The sequence below is a fragment of the Hypomesus nipponensis genome, chromosome 23 (assembly GCF_054491055.1).
Source record: "Hypomesus nipponensis isolate SF chromosome 23, ASM5449105v1, whole genome shotgun sequence".
In the NCBI taxonomy this organism is placed as follows: Eukaryota; Metazoa; Chordata; class Actinopteri; order Osmeriformes; family Osmeridae; genus Hypomesus; species Hypomesus nipponensis.
Genome location: NC_140383.1, coordinates 21,360,017 through 21,377,313, shown reverse-complemented (window position 1 = coordinate 21,377,313; position 17,297 = coordinate 21,360,017). Strand labels below are relative to the sequence as shown.

General features: G+C 41.8%; 2 protein-coding genes across 5 annotated transcripts; both read left to right on the top strand.

The window, feature by feature from the left end:
- The first annotated feature begins 525 nt into the window (after positions 1-525).
- LOC146234858 (uncharacterized) lies at positions 526-2,928 on the top strand. Its single transcript, XM_084688289.1, has 2 exons — positions 526-735; positions 1,076-2,928. The coding sequence occupies exon 2, from the start codon at positions 1,312-1,314 to the stop codon at positions 2,362-2,364; it is 1,053 nt and encodes a 350-aa protein (XP_084544415.1). The 5' UTR covers positions 526-735; positions 1,076-1,311; the 3' UTR covers positions 2,365-2,928.
- Positions 2,929-4,848: 1,920 nt separating this feature from the next.
- LOC146234857 (uncharacterized) lies at positions 4,849-16,835 on the top strand. 4 transcript variants are annotated; one of them, XR_014741577.1, is made up of 5 exons: positions 4,850-5,705; positions 15,393-15,736; positions 15,818-15,990; positions 16,067-16,297; positions 16,397-16,835. XR_014741577.1 is itself a non-coding variant. In XM_084688290.1 (3 exons), exons 2-3 carry the CDS (start codon positions 7,906-7,908, stop codon positions 9,993-9,995), a joined length of 1,866 nt encoding a protein of 621 aa, XP_084544416.1. In that variant the 5' UTR covers positions 4,849-5,705; positions 7,670-7,905; the 3' UTR covers positions 9,996-10,314. The 4 variants fall into 4 exon arrangements, 1 of the variants encoding a protein (XP_084544416.1); XR_014741579.1 differs by having other exon boundaries at positions 4,857-5,705; positions 15,680-15,736; XR_014741578.1 differs by lacking the exon at positions 4,850-5,705 and having other exon boundaries at positions 10,856-15,607; positions 15,680-15,736.
- Positions 16,836-17,297: the final 462 nt, after the last annotated feature.

The following is a 17,297-nucleotide window of genomic DNA, read 5'->3' as shown; positions in this document are numbered from 1 at the left end:
CAGTCTCTGTGGAGTGACCAGTCCTCAAGCCTGATTTGTTGGGGTCAAGCAGGTAGTTCTGAGAAAGTTTGACAGTTGGTTAGATACAGCACATTCAATTGTTTTTGAAAAGAAGGGTAACAGTGATACTGGTCTGTAGTTCTGAAGGACGGCAGGGTTAAGGGAGGGTTTTTTAGGTGGAGGGGTAACTCTGGCCTGTTTGAAGGCAGAGGGGAAGGTGCCGGAGGTAAGAGAGGAGTTTAGGACATGGGGATGAAAAGTTATGATGGAGGGGGAGATGGTTTGAAAGAGAGGGGAGGGGACAGGATCAAGGGGACAGGAGGTGGGGCGATGAGAGAGAATGATGTCAGAGATCTCTGCCTCGGACAGGGGAGAGAGAGAGTTTAGACACTTAGTTGGGTCAGTCATGGAGGGTGAGAGGGTAGAAAAGGTGGGTTTAGGGAACCAACTGCAAATGTCAGTGAGTTTTTTTCTCAAAGGAGGAGAAGTCGTCTGCTGTCAGGGTGGAGGGGGGGGGAGTGGAGGTGGTGGTGGGTTAAAAAGGGTGGAGAAAGTAGAAAAAAGTTTGTGGGGGTTTGAAGCAGAGTAAATTTTGTTTAGAAAGTTTTTGCACCAGTTATGTGAGAAGAGAAGGATTTAAATAGGGAGTTATACTTATCAAGTTCCAGACCGTCTTTGGACGCCATCTCCTCTCAGGTGCCTGAAGGGGTGGACCGTTCTTCACAAATAATATCCGTAAGCAACGGGCAGGAGGGAGAACTTTTGTAACTATGCATTTTCAAATAGAAAATTAGACCCATGCCATAAAGTATATTAATATTATTGGATTTAAAACTTTGCAATTATAATCCAAAGTCATTTTATTGTTCATGTATATGTCATGCTTATTGTGTAGAAATTAATCATATAGGCTATTATTATTTTGAAGAAAATCAAATTAGTATGAGGAATTGTATGCCAGAGATTACGTTTTTATCAGACAAACATTACATATGCAAAGTGGACACTATGACAGACAAGAGTTCCTTCATATGTGAAAACTGAGTTGTCATTAACTTGGAACTGTTTCTTCCAGATCCACTATTGGCCAATCATACTTGATCATGGGCGGAGACTAGACGGAGAAGAACCTTAAGGCTCCAGAGAGACTACAGAGACCCAACCAGAGAGACTACAGACAGAGACTCAACCATAGAGACTCAACCAGACACAGCAGTAACCAGACAGAGGATCAACCAGGAAAAACAAGCTTCCAGACTCTAGATACGGGATCCAGAGAGACCAGACAGAGAACAAAGAGAGAGCTGAGTTATGAAGACACATCACTGTGATACATGTGGGAAGAGCCTTTCCTCATCCAGAGGCCTCAAGATGCACATGAAGATCCACACTGGAGAGAAGCCCTACAGCTGTGACCTCTGTGATAAAACCTTTATCAGTCTTAGCAATTTCAAAGTTCACCGCAGAATCCACACTGGAGAGAAGCCCCACAGCTGTGACGTCTGTGGTAAATCCTTTCGCCAGGCTGGTCATTTCAGAGCTCATAGCAGGATCCACACCGGAGAGAAGCCCTACAGCTGTGACCTCTGTGGTAAAACCTTTAGCAGTAATAGCACTTTCATAGTTCACTGCAGAATACACACTGGAGAGAAGCCCTACAGCTGTGACTTCTGTGATAAAACCTTTAGCAGTGGTAGCAATTTCACAGTTCATCGCAGAATCCACACTGGAGAGAAGCCCTACAGCTGTGACCTCTGTGATAAAACCTTTAGCAGTGTCCGCAATTTCACACTTCACCGCATAATCCACACTGGAGAGAAGCCCTACAGCTGTGACCTCTGTGATAAAACCTTTACCCAGGCTGCCAATTTCACAGTTCACCGCAAGATCCACACTGGAGAGAAGCCCTACAGCTGTGACCTCTGTGGTAAAACCTTTAGCCAGGCTGTTCATTTCAGAGCTCATAGCAGGATCCACTCTGGGGAGAAGCCCTACAGCTGTGACCTCTGTGACAAAACCTTTAGCCGTGCTAGCACTTTTACAGATCACCGCAGAATCCACACTGGAGAGAAGCCCTACAGCTGTGACCTCTGTGGTAAAACCTTTAGCCGTGTTAGATATTTTACAATTCACCGCAGAACCCACACTGGAGAGAAGCCCTACAGCTGTGACCTCTGTGGTAAAACCTTTAGCAGTCTTAGCAATTTCACAGATCACCGCAGAATCATTACTGGAGAGAAGCCTTACAGCTGTGACCTATGTGGTAAAACCTTTAGCGATGTGAAAAGTTTCACAATTCACTGCAGAACCCACACTGAAGAGAAGCCGTACAGCTGTAACCTCTGTGACTATTCAGGTAAATAAAATGACCATCTGAAGAGTCACCTGTGTGTCCAAAATAGAAGCCCAAAGCAGTGATGTCAGGGGCCAAGCTGTCCTAGCAGTTACCACCCACAGTATGACTGTATGACCACTGTATGACCCACCGCTGGAAGAACTACCAGACTACGACTAAAAAAATCCAAAATCCTCTGTTAGACTGCTCCTTGCAAGGTTTCTTCCATTTTGTTGTCCAACTTTTAATGATGTAAGAATGTTTAGCCTGTCTTAAAAACCTTGTTTAGGGGGGAAGGCTGTAACACTAGACAAACACACAAGACAGAACACACATGCAAACCGGGCGAAGGACAGAACACACATGCAAACCGCGCGAGGGACATTGAACAGCCTGTGTTCTGCACCTGAGGAAAGCACTGAACTGTTCCTCCCAAGGTTTCTTCTATTTATTCTCAAATTTTCCCTGTCTTTTCTAAAGGGTTTAGGTTAGTTAGGGGCAGTTCTATGGGCGTATGTCAAGCCCTCTCTGACACTGCTTGTAAAAATGTCTATACAAATAAACTTATGTCGTATGTCATAAAATGCATGTCATCACAGTATAATTTTGCAGCACGAACAGTAACGGTGGGCAAATATCACGATATGAACTTTTCTTAACATTTTTTGGCCATTTGTTTCAGTACAATGCAATTCCGGATTTGGATGGAGTAGCCTAAGCTACGGCAGGCATGCTATAAACACATTTAATTTCGTTAAGGCGGTACTGGGCGTGAATTAATACATGTTTCGTCATCGTTGTCATCCATCTTTTGCCAAAAAGGAGCCCTGACAGGATACCATGGGAGAATTCATAGTGTTAGATTTACTGCTTCAAATTGAAAGCTGAACACAGAATCATTATTATACAGGATAAATGTGTTACATCTTCAATTTTTCCAACAAAACAGAGGTGACATTTTGAGTAAATTAAAGGTTCTTTGTGTTGTCAATTAAAAGTCTAAACTTAACGAAGTATTTACAAATATGATCAGTCCAATGCACACTGAACTTATTCTCTCACTGTTGAAGAATATGGAAAGACTTCTCTGTATTTACATTTGCATGTAAAGGATCATGAGACTGGAAGGTTCTGAAAACAAAAGGGTGTATTGTCCTATTTACAAGATGATAGCCTGATAACATTTACATTTATGCATTTAGCAGACGCAATTCATCCAAAGCTACTTCCAAGAGAGAGCTTTACAAAAGAGCATAGGTCACTAATCATAACAACAAGGTAGCCCCAAACATTGCAAGCAGCCAAAACATGAAGCATTCATTGTGAAAAACCAAATGATGCCAAAGGGAAGAACCATAAGAGCATGCAGTTAAACAAGTTACAATTAAACAACATGAAACTCAAAAAAGTGCAAGAATGTACTTGTAAAAGAACAATCAACAATAAAATAGATTACAGCATGTACAAGGGTTTAAATCCGTTATAACTAACCAACAAGAGCAACAAGTCTCTCAATAAGAGTCATTGTGATCCTGGGGGAAACTAACATCAGGTCCAGCCAAGCATTCTTAAGTGCCAATGTACTCCCGGAACAAGTGAGTCTTGAGTGATTGCAGCCGCTGCAGCTGGAGCCATGTTATTTTTACTATATCACCTTCAAACCTTACTGTTACACTACCTGTGACAGTCGAGTTTCCGGAAGATCTCTAGTCACTATGTATATCACACACATGCACACACCCGCTTAAACACAGCACATACATACACATGGAGTACACGAACACCAAAGGGGAAAACTCAGTCTTTTGTGCAACCCGCCCCTGGTTCTCAGACACTTTTGTGACATCGTAAGGTAATACGACAAGGATGTCATTACATATGTATCATTTGACTGGAGATGCAGACAGCTGGGAAGGCCCTGGCAGTCAAGCACAGAAAGGTGATTGCCCTGAACTCTGTTCAAGCTGCTCCATAGAAGGTGGACCTGCTCCCCAGGCCATTGGCCCCTGAACCTTGTAGTGATGGACCATTCTCACAGTTGGCAGCATCTTCTGGGCAAAGCAGGAAGTAGTGTGCATCTCATAAGGTTATCTATTATCCATGTCATTTTCTAAAGCATAAATGAGCACATGGAGACAAGGGAGGTGTGACAAACTTTGTCATTTTTTTCTTTATTAAAACATTAAAAGTATTAATAGCGCTGTTATGCATTTCAGATTGGGAAATGGCTACAGTGGTTGTTGAAGGGACCGGTCCTCTCTGTCACGGAAGTAAGGTCAGGAAGCAGGCGCCTCTGTCTAGCCTCTACAGGTGAGTCATGCAGCTACAACAGAACGCCTTGGAGAGAGCTGCAGAGATCCTGCGGAAGAAGCCTTTAATGGACTTCTTCTTCTCCTGTTTCTATTCTCCTGGGACGCTGGAGGACTAAGCAGGATCTGGGCAGAAAATTCACCTTATTTCGCCCCGCCACTTTTTTCATCTTTTCGCACTTACGTTGTATTGGCATTTCCTGTTTACCGGTGATATCATTCAATTCAATGGAGAACTGCTGAGAAGTCCCGCTGCTAAAATATTAAATAATTTTGTGTATTTGTGCCAGATGTGCTATGTTCGTGTGCTACAACAAGTAGGCTAAACAATACACCCTTTCACTGGATGGCTTAAAAACGACTTTTAAGTGTTTACATTCTAATCCTAATTTGTTTGCTGGTCAGATAGCTGCCCTGTGCTATTGATATGATCAATGACATTTACTAAACAAGGTGCATGAAAGATAAGTGAATCAATCAACAAAAATAAATAAATAACCAAAAGTCACCTTTATAACCTGGGAATCCTCTACCCCTAGGTCAGGGGTAGGCAACCTTGGTCCTCGAGAGCCGCTGTCCTGCATGTTTTAGATGTAGCTTTTTTACCTTTCTGGTGTCACCTGGTGTTTCAAATATGCAACTGCATCCTGAGTGTTTGTATCATGGATTATATGAAGTATTTTGTTTGTATCCACGGTTACGTGAGCTCTAAATCAATGTAGTTTATCATGGAGATACTGTACGTAGGCTAAAGTTAAGTGTCTCTACGTTTAACGTTTATTTTGAGACCTAATGTATTTAAAGTTAACGCTCTGTTGCAGTTTTAACACCTATGAAGGTGAACAGTTTTGATTTTCCAGCTAGGGCAGCTAGCTCTAGTGGTGATGGAATTGGCTAAGGCGAATGCTAGCTAGTGGTTATGGCAGATCAGAGTAGCTCAAGCAGATCCAATAGTCCAACTTTAACAGAGTACCCGCCTACAAGGAAGTCAACGCTTGTCAATGGAGCGAGCCCAGACTGTTCAAATGAAATGTACAAGAGTCTGGTTTGGACCATGCTAGGTAAGTGCTACTGTAGCATTATATGCGTTGCTTTTGGCGTTGTATCCAGGATTTACGACGTTGGTTTAAACTAATTTCGGTGCTACAGTTGCTAGCTAGGCTAGCTTTACTTCGACTGTGTACTGTAGTTGGTTAGATTCAGTTTTTGTCTTTATTAATGGGTATTCTTAGTACGTTGTGGAAAGTGTGTGTAATATGATTTTATGTTATGTAGCTGCAGACAGTCTTGTGAGTCTCAACGTATTTACTCCAGTTTTGTGAATTTGACCGCCCTCGTGGCAGCATAAAAGTAGTGCTTTGTTCTGTATTGTTGCAGTGGAGCCATTATAAGTTGAGTGCTCATAAACATTCCGTCAGTTCTTTTCTATGTTGTAACCAGGGTTATAAATTAACTTTTTTGATCACCAGCCAATTTGGCTGGTAACTTTCTAAAGTTGATGTGATGCAAGATGGGAACCACCTTAACCACACGTAATGCGAGCGCGCATAGCGCGTGACCGAAACATTTTGGCCATTATTTGAGCGCAAAATAGTTTAATTGAGCTTTATGTAAAATAAACATAGACCCTTTTCAATTGGTAAAACCTTGTCTAGTGATGCCTTCACTCTGACCCTGCTCACATCCATCCTCGCTGACGCGTATCGTGGTAGGGCCCCCGGCCCAGCTATCGGTAGCCTATCTGAGAAAACGTTTTGGAAATGACGGGCTATAGACCCAACCAACTCGATTTGGGAGGGGAGAACTCCCTCACATGGTACGTTTTGTCCTAAGCAGGCATTAATTAAACTGACCTAATATACTCTTTATTATTAAGAACAGTGTATTTACATTACACTAGACAACATAATAAGCAACATAATTTTTCTTATGCGTAGACTACATGCGGCAATCCTTACAAAACATGACGTTTTCATCGTCCAACACAAGCCATTCCCGACCCGTCAGACAATTGGCATTAAATTTTATTTTCTTCGTGTCTCTAGTGCTATCAATATCCTCACCCCCCGCCTCGTTCCTCTACTCGCCCCAAGAAATTTGTCCTAACCACCGCCGCATTAAGTTAACTTTTTACTTTACTACTCTAGCTAGCTCTTATTACCTCCTATGATCCGCTATCCTTCGTTTGACTCCTTCCTTGTGTTTTCTGGTGGGCTCCGTTCGTTTCCACGGTTTCTCGCGCCGGTTTCACTTCAACTGCGCGCAGCCATTGGGCGTATAAAACGTTATCACGTAGCATTACGGCACAGTGTTCATGGCAAACTCAGGAAGTACTGCCAGGGGATAAATGACCAAGAATCATGCCGAGAACAGAGCTTTATGTATCATTCATGTAATGCCTCATGTATCACCGGCCAAACTGGCTTGTGAGTTTTTATTAACACCCGCCAAAATGAATTTCAACCCGCATTTGGCGGGTTGGCGGGTGTTAATTTAGAACCCTGGTTGTAAGTATCCGTTTTTAAATAGAAAACGAGACACGTGCAATACAGTATATAGGGGTCAGATGGCTGAGCGGTTAGGGAATCGGGCCAAGTGTCCTTGGGCAAGACACTTCACCCAACTTGAGTCGGGGGAATGTCCCTGTACTTACTGTAAATCGCTCTGGAAAATATGCTAAATGACTAAATGCAATGTAAATATTAATATTATTGGATTTAAAACTTTGCAATTCCAATCCAAAGTAATTTGATTGTTAATTTACATGTAATGCTTATTTTTTAGTAATTAATCATATAGGCTATTATTTATTTTGAAGAAAACCAAATTAGTATGAGGAGTTGTATGCCAGAGATTACGTTTTTATCAGTGTTGTGAGTTTCTCCAGTAAAAGATAAATCAGAGAAACTTCCTCCTCCCACCAAATGATCAACATTACATATGCAAAGTGGACATTATGACAGACAAAAGAGTTCCTTCATATGTGAAAACGGAGTTGTCATTAACTTGGAACTGTTTTTTCCAGATCCACTATTGGCCAATCATACTTAATCATGGGCGGAGACTAGACATAAAAGACACTTTAAGGCTCCAGAGAGACTACAGAGACTCAACCAGAGAGATTACAGAGAGAGACTCAACCATAGACACTCAACCAGACACAACAGTAACCAGACAGAAGATCAACCAGAAAAACAAGCTTCCAGACTCTAGATACAGAATCCAGTGGGACCAGACAGACAACAAAGAGAGAGCTGAGTTATGGAGACACATCACTGTGTTACATGTGGGAAGAGCCTTTCCTCATCTAGTAACCTAAAGAAGCACATGAGGATCCACACTGGAGAGAAGCCCTACAGCTGTGACCTCTGTGGGAAAACCTTTAGCCAGGCTGGCAATTTCACAGTTCATCGCAGGATCCACACTGGAGAGAAGCCCTACAGCTGTGACCTCTGTGGTAAAACGTTTAGCCAGGCTGGTCATTTCAGAGCTCATAATAGGATCCACACTGGAGAGAAGCCCTACAGCTGTGACCTCTGTGACAAAACCTTTAGCCGTGCTAGCAGTTTCACAGATCACCGCAGAACCCACACTGGAGAGAAGCCCTACAGCTGTGACCTCTGTGGTAAAACCTTTAGCAGCAATAGCAGTTTCACAGTTCACCGCAGAAACCACACTGGAGAGAAGCCCTACAGCTGTGACCTCTGTGGTAAAACCTTTAGCAGTCTTAGCAATTTCACTGTTCACAGCAGAACCCACACTGGAGAAAAGCCCTACAGCTGTGACCTCTGTGATAAAACATTTATTAGTGGTAGCAGTTTCACAGTTCACCGCAGAATCCACACTGGAGAGAAGCCCTACAGCTGTGACCTCTGTGGTAAAACATTTAGCCAGGCTGGTCATTTCAGAGCTCATAGCAGAATCCACACTGGAGAGAAGTGCTACAGATGTGACCTCTGTGATAAAACCTTTAACAGCTATAGAAATTTTATAGTTCACACCAGGATCCACACTGGAGAGAAGCCCTACAGCTGTGACCTCTGTGGTAAAACTTTTAGGCACGCTGGCAATTTCACAGTTCACCGCAAGATCCACACTGGAGAGAAGCCCTACAGCTGTGACGTCTGTGGTAAATCCTTTAGCCAGGCTGGCCATGTCAGAGCTCATAGCAGGATCCACACTGGAGAGAAGCCCCACAGCTGTGACCTCTGTGATAAAACCTTTAGTAGTGGTAGCAGTTTGACAGTTCACCGCAGAATCCACACTGGAGAGAAGCCATACAGCTGTGACCTCTGTGGTAAAACCTTTAGACATGCTAAAGGTTTTACAATTCACTGTAGAATCCACACTGGAGAGAAACCCTACAGCTGTGACCTCTGTGATAAAACCTTTAGCAGTGTTAGCAATTTCACAGTTCACCACAGAATCCACACTGGAGAGAAACCCTACAGCTGTGATATCTGTGGTAAAACCTTTAGCCAGGCTAGCAGTTGCACAATTCACCACCGAACCCACACTGGAGATACGCCGTACAGCTGTGACCTCTGTGATGAAACTTTTAGCAGTGGTAGAAGTTTAACAGTTCACCGCACAATCCACACTGGAAAGAGACGCTACAGCTGTGACCTCTGTGGAAAAACCTTTAGCAGGTATAGCAATTTCACAATTCACAGCAGGATCCACACTGGAGAGAAGCCCTACAGCTGTGACCTCTGTGACTATTCAGGTAAAACAAGAAGCCATCTGAAGAGTCACCTGCGTGTCCACAATAGAAAAACCCCAAAGCAGTGATGTCTGGGGCCAAGCTGTCCCATCAGTCACCACCTGAGAGAACTGCTGTAGTGTAAGCTCTGTGATAAAACTTTTAGCCGTGCTAGCAGTTTCACAGATCACTGCAGAATCCACACTGAAGAGAAAAGCCCTACAGCTGTGAACTCTGTAGTGAAACCTTTGGCCATGCTAAGAGTTTAACAATTCACCGCAGAACACACACTGGAGAGAAGCCCTACAGCTGTGACCTTTGTGATAAAACCTTTAGCAGTGGTAGCAGTTTCACAATTCACCGCAGAATCCACACTGGAGAGAAGCCCTACAGCTGTGACGTCTGTGGTAAAACCTTTAGCCAGGCCGGCTCTTTCAGAGCTCATAACAGGATCCACACTGGAGAGAAGCCCTACAGCTGTGACCTCTGTGGTAAAACCTTTTGTCAGGCTTCCACTTTGAGAACTCACCTCAGAATCCACGCGGGAGAGAAGCCCTACAGCTGTGACCTCTGTGACTATTCAGGTAAAACAAGAAGCCATCTGAAGCGTCACCTGCGTGTCCACGATAGAAAACCCCCAAAGCAGTGATGTTTGGCGACAGCTGGAATCTGGCGATTCAAGTCGAACTACATCTTCAATTTTCAATGCCGATTTGTCTCGTGGTGGCAAGGACACTAAACAATACACAACATATCCGCTGTTAAAACATTTGCGTTTGAAACATCAGAAAGAAATTCAAGAAATCTAAAAGGCTAATATTTTGGATATTGATTGCATCTTGAGATAGGGTAAACATGGTATTTGTCAATACGTGTTTTCTGGGCATAACGCTTGTCTTTGAAAACACACTTGTCTTCCGGGCATAATGTTGCCTATTCTTTTTTACAGTAAAAAAAAGAAGAAAACTGCTGTGGACTTTGTTTACTTCATTAATGTGTTTACTGTGTTAATGTACTGAGGATGGGAGTAGGATTCGGTATTCGGTCGAATCTTAACCAGTGAATTTGGTATTTGGCCGAACCCCAAAAATCTGGATTCGGTGCATCCCTAGTCGTTAGACTGCTCCTCAGGGCCGGCCCAAGGCATAAGCAAACTAAGTGGCTGCTTAGGGCCCCCATGGCCACCAGATGGCCCCCAAGAGCACATGAAATTACAGTTTGATGTACCGTGATCAGTGTTGGGGGTAGCTGTGATAATATTACATTTGTCTGTAACGCAGTAATGTGACAATTACTGTTTATAACTTCAGTAATCGCATTGCAGTCACTTATTTATTTTTTTAATTCGCTTTACTTGCATTACTGCAATCTGCAAATCGGGAGGAAAAATACATAAATCAAACTTCCCTTTACAGTACGTGTGTTTGTGTGACACACGTCACTTCACTTTGACCTTAGCACCACAATTCAAGAGGCGAAGCATGGCAGAGCCGCCTAGGACATCGTTTGAGGGATGGAAGTATGCACATTACTTTGTTTTAGTTGCGCAAAAGGGCAAAAACTTAATTGTACAATGTGCCCAGGTGAAAAACACCTCTCCACCGCCGTGAACACAAATTCAAATCTTTTAAAACATCTTCAACAGCAACATGCCAATTCCAGATTAGTAGCTAAAGATCAACGGAGTGACACTGATGCCGATAAAAGTTTGCCGTTGCCGACAACAGACAATCAGCTACGACTGGACTTCCAACAGCAGGTTACCAAATCAGCGTTAAACAGGCTTAGATGCATTTATAGTTGAGGAAATGTTGCTTGTTTCGACAGTGGGATCGTCGTCTTTCCGTAACATCTTGTGTATGTCCTCATTATAATAAGAATTTGAGTACATATATGGTAGCCTATATATTGTTCTTTGGCAAGTGCCAAACTGTTAGTTGGCAACCACTATAGTGCATCTAAGGAGATGTTACGGAGTAATCCAAAAGTAATATAACTAGTAGTGTAACTAGTTACTTTCAGCTGTAATATAGTAAAGTAAAGCATTACTTTTTTTTTTAAGTAACCAGTAATGTCTAATATATTACCTTTTTTGAGTAACTACCCCAACTCTGACCGTGATTCTTCAATTAAACGCTGCTCTCGATTAAACGCTGCACCAAACATGTACATAGTGTAATAAACACCGCCCCAGAAATACGGTAGGAGTAGCATGTCCTGAAATACCCAGTAGCAGCATGTCATTTTAATGAACATTCTGTTGTGTTGCACTACGGGCCCGCTGTTAAGGTTGGGATAGGCTGCATTAGAATGGAAGCTTCCGAAAAAAATAGCTCGAAAAAGAATAGCAGTCTAGCCTATCTATTGAAAGAACTGGAGAAGCAGGTGCTCTAGCTTGCGTTAAAAGCTGAACTAGTTTACAGCATAGACATAATAAAGAGTAAATTCTTTATTATGTCTATGGTTTACAGGCTATACTACAGAAGGTCGTCTGTGTTTTCGCTATCTAGCTGTTCTTGCATTCCTTGCAAATCAGCCTTGATAAAAAAAAAGATGATATAGAGCTGGCTAGTCTAACTGACATTGATATTTGCTCGTAGCTTAATCGGTGATTAAGTAGACGGTACTGTTAAAGAACATTTAATGTAGCGAACTAACACATTAGCATGCTAGCGCAGCTAGCCTATATAATACCGTATTTCTTCAAGTAAACGTCGCCCTCAAATAAATGCCGCCGTCAAATAAACGGCGCAACAAAATTATGGGAAAAAATTGTGTAATATATTTAATAGAAGAATTACGGTAATTAAGAAAAAATAATCATAATTGGCGACACCGACGGGCCCCAAAATAAATTCTGCTTAAGGCTCCATAAAGGCTTGGGCCGCTGCTCCTCCTAAGGTTTCTTCTATTTGTTGTCTAACTTTTACTGATGTAAGAATGTTTAGCCTGTCTTATAAACCTTGTTTAGGGGGAAAGACTGTAACACTAGACAAACACACATGCAATACGGGTGAGAGACATGGAATAGCCTCTGTTCTGCACCTCTCTTTCACCAACGGACTTTGGAGGAGGGGAGCACTGAACTGCTCCTCCCAGGGTTTCTTCAAATTTGTTCAAAAAATGTCCTTGTCCTTCTAGAGGGTTTAGGTTGGTTAAGGGCAGTTCTATGGGCATATGTCAAGCCCTCTGACATTGCTTGTAAAAATGTCTATACAAATAAACCTTAAAAATAAAATCAACGATTTGAATTTAATGATCAGTTGCCCAATGCACACTGATCTTTATCCATTGTTGAAGAATACAACACACTTCTCTGAATTACATTTGCAAGTAAAGGGCCAAGAGACTGGATGGTTCTGAAACAAAAGGGTTTATTGTCTTATTTACCATATGATAGCCTGATAACAGGGTGTTTACACCCTTCTCTCTTACTTCACTGGAAGATGAAGACTGGAACAGAGTTGTCTTAAACCTAGTCCTACCATGGAGACCCAGCCCTATGTCCTAAAATTTACTTCATCACGGTATAATTTTGTAGCACAAACGGTAACGGTGGGCTAATATCACAATACGAGCTTTTCTTAACATTTTTAGTCCATTGGTTTAAGTAACATGCAATCCGCACTGGCCATTATCTGTCAGATTTGGATGGAGTAGGCTACGGGAGGCATGCCTGAACAGTGTTGGGTGACGTTACTTTTTAAAGTAACTAATTACAGTTACTAGTTACATTCCTTGTAAAGTAACTAGTTAAGTTACTTAGTTACTTGCGGTAGAGAGTAAGGTGTTACTTTAACTATTGTGTTACATTAGGAAAAGTATTTTATTTCCAAGACAATTCACATTGGTCTCTCTTATGCCCATAAGGCACATTTAATGGGTTGACCTCAGCAATACCACATATTGTACTGAATATTCAGTGTCACTCACATATAACATGATCAATCCTCATTATACAGCAAGACGGATCAAGGTAATAATCCACCATAGTCAAAAGCATGAAATATTTGCATGAAGTTCTTGAATCAAGAAACTCTTTAATCATTAAATAATGTTGTAAAATGTTAGGCAGAAGTCAAGTAGTTAGATAGCTCTTCTATTTTCCAAGTCAAGAGTTGAATCTCGGAGCAAAACGAAGCTAAGCTATCGCTAGGTATATGGTACCAAAATGGTGTTTACTTATGTACTGAACCAGACTATTTTACTTACTGTTCTATAATCTTAAACCTAAACCAATGAACGATACAGCAACACATCACACAAGATTGAGTTCATGACATTATTTAATGTGACATTGCGTAGGCCTGTACATGCAAGTCTTAAATAACTATTTAGCTGGTCGGCTCCATGACGCCGGGTAAATAGGTCTCGTGAGACTACTCATCAAAAGAACGAATGGGAACCCGTCTAGCAGATTAAGACGTCAACATTCAACCGACGTCTCAACCTTCCAAGACTTTTAGCTACATGCTGAGGGCTTGCGACTAAAATACTTAATTAAGTAACACGTTACTTGTTTGAACAAGGAACTACTAACGGATTCATTAATTTAAATATGTAACGGTTTAAGTTACTCATTACCTAAGAAAAGTAGTCTGACTACTTTTCAGCTAACTCTGGCTATGAACACATTTAATTTTGTTAAGGCGGTAGTGGGCGTGAAGTAAGTCACGTATTTTCATCCTCGTCATCCATCTTTTGCCAAAACGGAGCCCTGAGGATACCATGGGAGAATTCCTAGTGTTAGATTTACTGCTTCAAATTGAAAACAGAGGCGACATTTCGAGTAAATAAAAGTTTATTTATGTATTGTCAATTAAAAGTCAAAACTTTACGAAGCATTTACGAGGCAAGTTTGTAGGAGTAAGGCGAGTTACTCATAGAGTTACGTGGACCAGGATGGTTGTTTGGCTATCGATTTTTACGTTTAACACGCAATTTATACTTTTGCATACGTTGCCTACTATTTGCTACATGCTTCAATAGCCAAACAAATGTCCAGGTGCACGTAACTCTGTCAGGCTATTGCATTTTGTACTTCTGTCGATCAATTTCTTATTAGTTACTGCATCCATTCAGCAACGAAGTGGAGTAACGACCCTTTCCGTTTTGAGTTAATGTAATATGTTTTTGAGTTAATACAATCTCGTTTCCCATTTGGGGGAGCATGTCTTTGTATTAAGGGGGGGTGAGCACACCCTCCTATTTAGGGGGAGTGTTTTCATTTGGGGGATGCACTCATATTGGCCGGGTTTCCCAGATTCGTTAAGAAGCTCGTTGAGAACTTCTTAGGAGTGTTCTAAGAGCGTTCTCAGAACCCCCTTAAGAAGCTCTTAGCGTTAAGAGCTTCTTAACGAATCTGGGAAACCCGGCCATTAGCGGTTGTGATTTGCACTTTAGGGCCACCATAAAAACCTGACCGATATATGTCACAGCAACCTATTTGAACCTATGAAAAGACAAAAGGTGCGTTCGACATGGACTGACTTCATGCAGCCGGCTGCAGGCGGCTGAATTGAAACAGTGAATTCTGGTTAGATTTTTTGTCCGACTTGTGGCGGCGCCGAGACTAGGTCACTGTGACGTAGCCATCAAAGTACCTTGAGATCGATTTGAGAACTGCCGGCTGCGAAGCCGAGCAACTGCGCAGGTTCTAATGACGACACAGCTATTTCATGATTTGCCAGACTCACACACGTCAACTTTGTTGTTCAGTTTCGCCAATGCTCAAATCCGAACCAAACAGTAGGCCCTACAATTGAAATATATATTTGCCCTAATTGACTGACTGCAGTAATTGTTGAAGAAAGTCGTGTAGACAAATTGTAGCTGACCTGCAGATGTGAGAGTGAGTTTAAACTTGGCCAAAGACATTAAATGATCAATTCATACACAGTGGTACTAGCAAAGTCTCTTTGTGGCATAAAGATCAGAGGACATATTGTTTCCACACAATATCCAAAGCTATAGACTACACATGGGTAGGTTAAATAATTTATCATTCCATCATTAAAACACCATTTCAATCATTGGTAATTTAAAGGTAACTGAAAAGGAACATGGATGCACTTGGTAAATACTACTAATAATGAGGACAGGTGGTAGCTATTCCCCATGATTCTTATGGATATAAAAGCACCTCCAGCCACCTGTGCATAACCAAGCAAAATGGACAATGTTACAATCCACGGAAAGGACAGCAGAGGCAACACTGTCATTCTTAAAGTTCCAAAGATGTTGCAGAAAGGATGAAGAATGGTAAGTAAAAAGCAAAACTGAAATTAATAAAAATCACCAAAGATTTTTAAATTATTGTGTTTATTTTTCCAGATCAAAAGTTCCTCTCCAGCATCCTAGAACAAATAAACCATGTAGAGACAAAGCCAGGTACACACTGTTTACCTAATTAACAGGCACATGGTGTTAATATTTTATACTTACTACTTCTGCAATCTTATCCCTCAACAGCCACCAACACCAACCAGACACCAATTTTGAACCCTGGATCCCCTGCACCCTTACATCTCAGTATTGCTAAACTCCCACCACATCCATCCTCCATTCAACCTTTTGCAGTGCTAGAACAGCCAGAGAACCTCCAACCTTTGACTCCATCCAGACGGGCAGTCATGAGTCACAAGGTATTGCATCTAAAAGTTGAAGGTAGAGAAATGTCTGTGGTAAATGTGATGTATATGATTTCCCCCTCATCCATAGGAATAACACATCAAATCACCCTGCTTTGAGACCTGACAAGAACCCATCAGCCAATCTATTTCCAAAACAAATTATTTTCTACAAAACCATTCAAACAGTGTTCTCAAAAAAGGGTTACAACTGGTCAACAGACAAAATCCGGACAAAACCAACATGCTCACCACTTACAAAAGAATAAAAGACAGACGCTGTGCAACTGGGAAGGGGACACTAACCTGGGAGTATTATACAGTAAGTATATGCCTGCATATCTGAAATGCAATTTTTATGTCTGATAAAATATTAATGATGCATTTGCAAGGTACATTGACATGTTTATTCCCCCTCCAGAAAATTGATGACTTATTTGGGACCTATGGGATCGGTGCTGCACCACCAGACACTGTTTTTTCACTCCTCTGGGTCGTGGAAAATACACCCATACACACCACACCCACAATCTCAAAGCCACCACAAGCGAACCCAGCAGGTGAGGGTGTGTGTTCCAGACCCAGAGGAGTGGAGCACCAGCACCAGCAGGCAAAGACCAGGACAGTCCTTCGTGGACACTTATGAAGCACATGCAGAGAGGACTGCTGTGCTGGAGTCCCTGGTCAGGCCGGACCTGGAGAGATGGCGGCGTCTAAAGGAGAGGCATAGGCGTACCTTTTGAAATGAAGATCTTGGCCAGCCTTGGAAATACAGGGGAGCAACTCCAAGAAATAGGTCAACAACAAGAGCAGTAATCGAGCTACTGGAAAACCGATCTCAATAAAGCTTTCATATTTCAGATCTTTGTGTTGCTAATTGTTGATAACCAAAAAATGTCCACACAGACATATCAATTACAAGGTGGACGTTCTCATCTTAAGATGTGAAACTGTTAAACATTCTGGTGGCCTTTTAACTTTGCTCTCAACAATGTGAGCAGATATAGCCTGTCATTTTAAACCTTTACTTTAATTGGTAGTTTAACATCAATGGAACTTTATTTTAGCAATTCTAAATTACAAGTATGCACTCACAAGTATGGAATAATGCAACATTCAGTCTCTTACATTTCAAAGCAAATGTAAGATGAAATGGGAAAACTGACAGTCCAGGTTGATACAGTAGAGTTGTGAACATTTCCAATAAATACGGAAATGCTTGTGCTTGCTGTGTAATATAGTTTTGTTGCTTGCTTTTATCCACGGGCACACCCTTGCACTTTTGAGGTTCATGTTTAATTGTAACTTGTTTAAATACATGC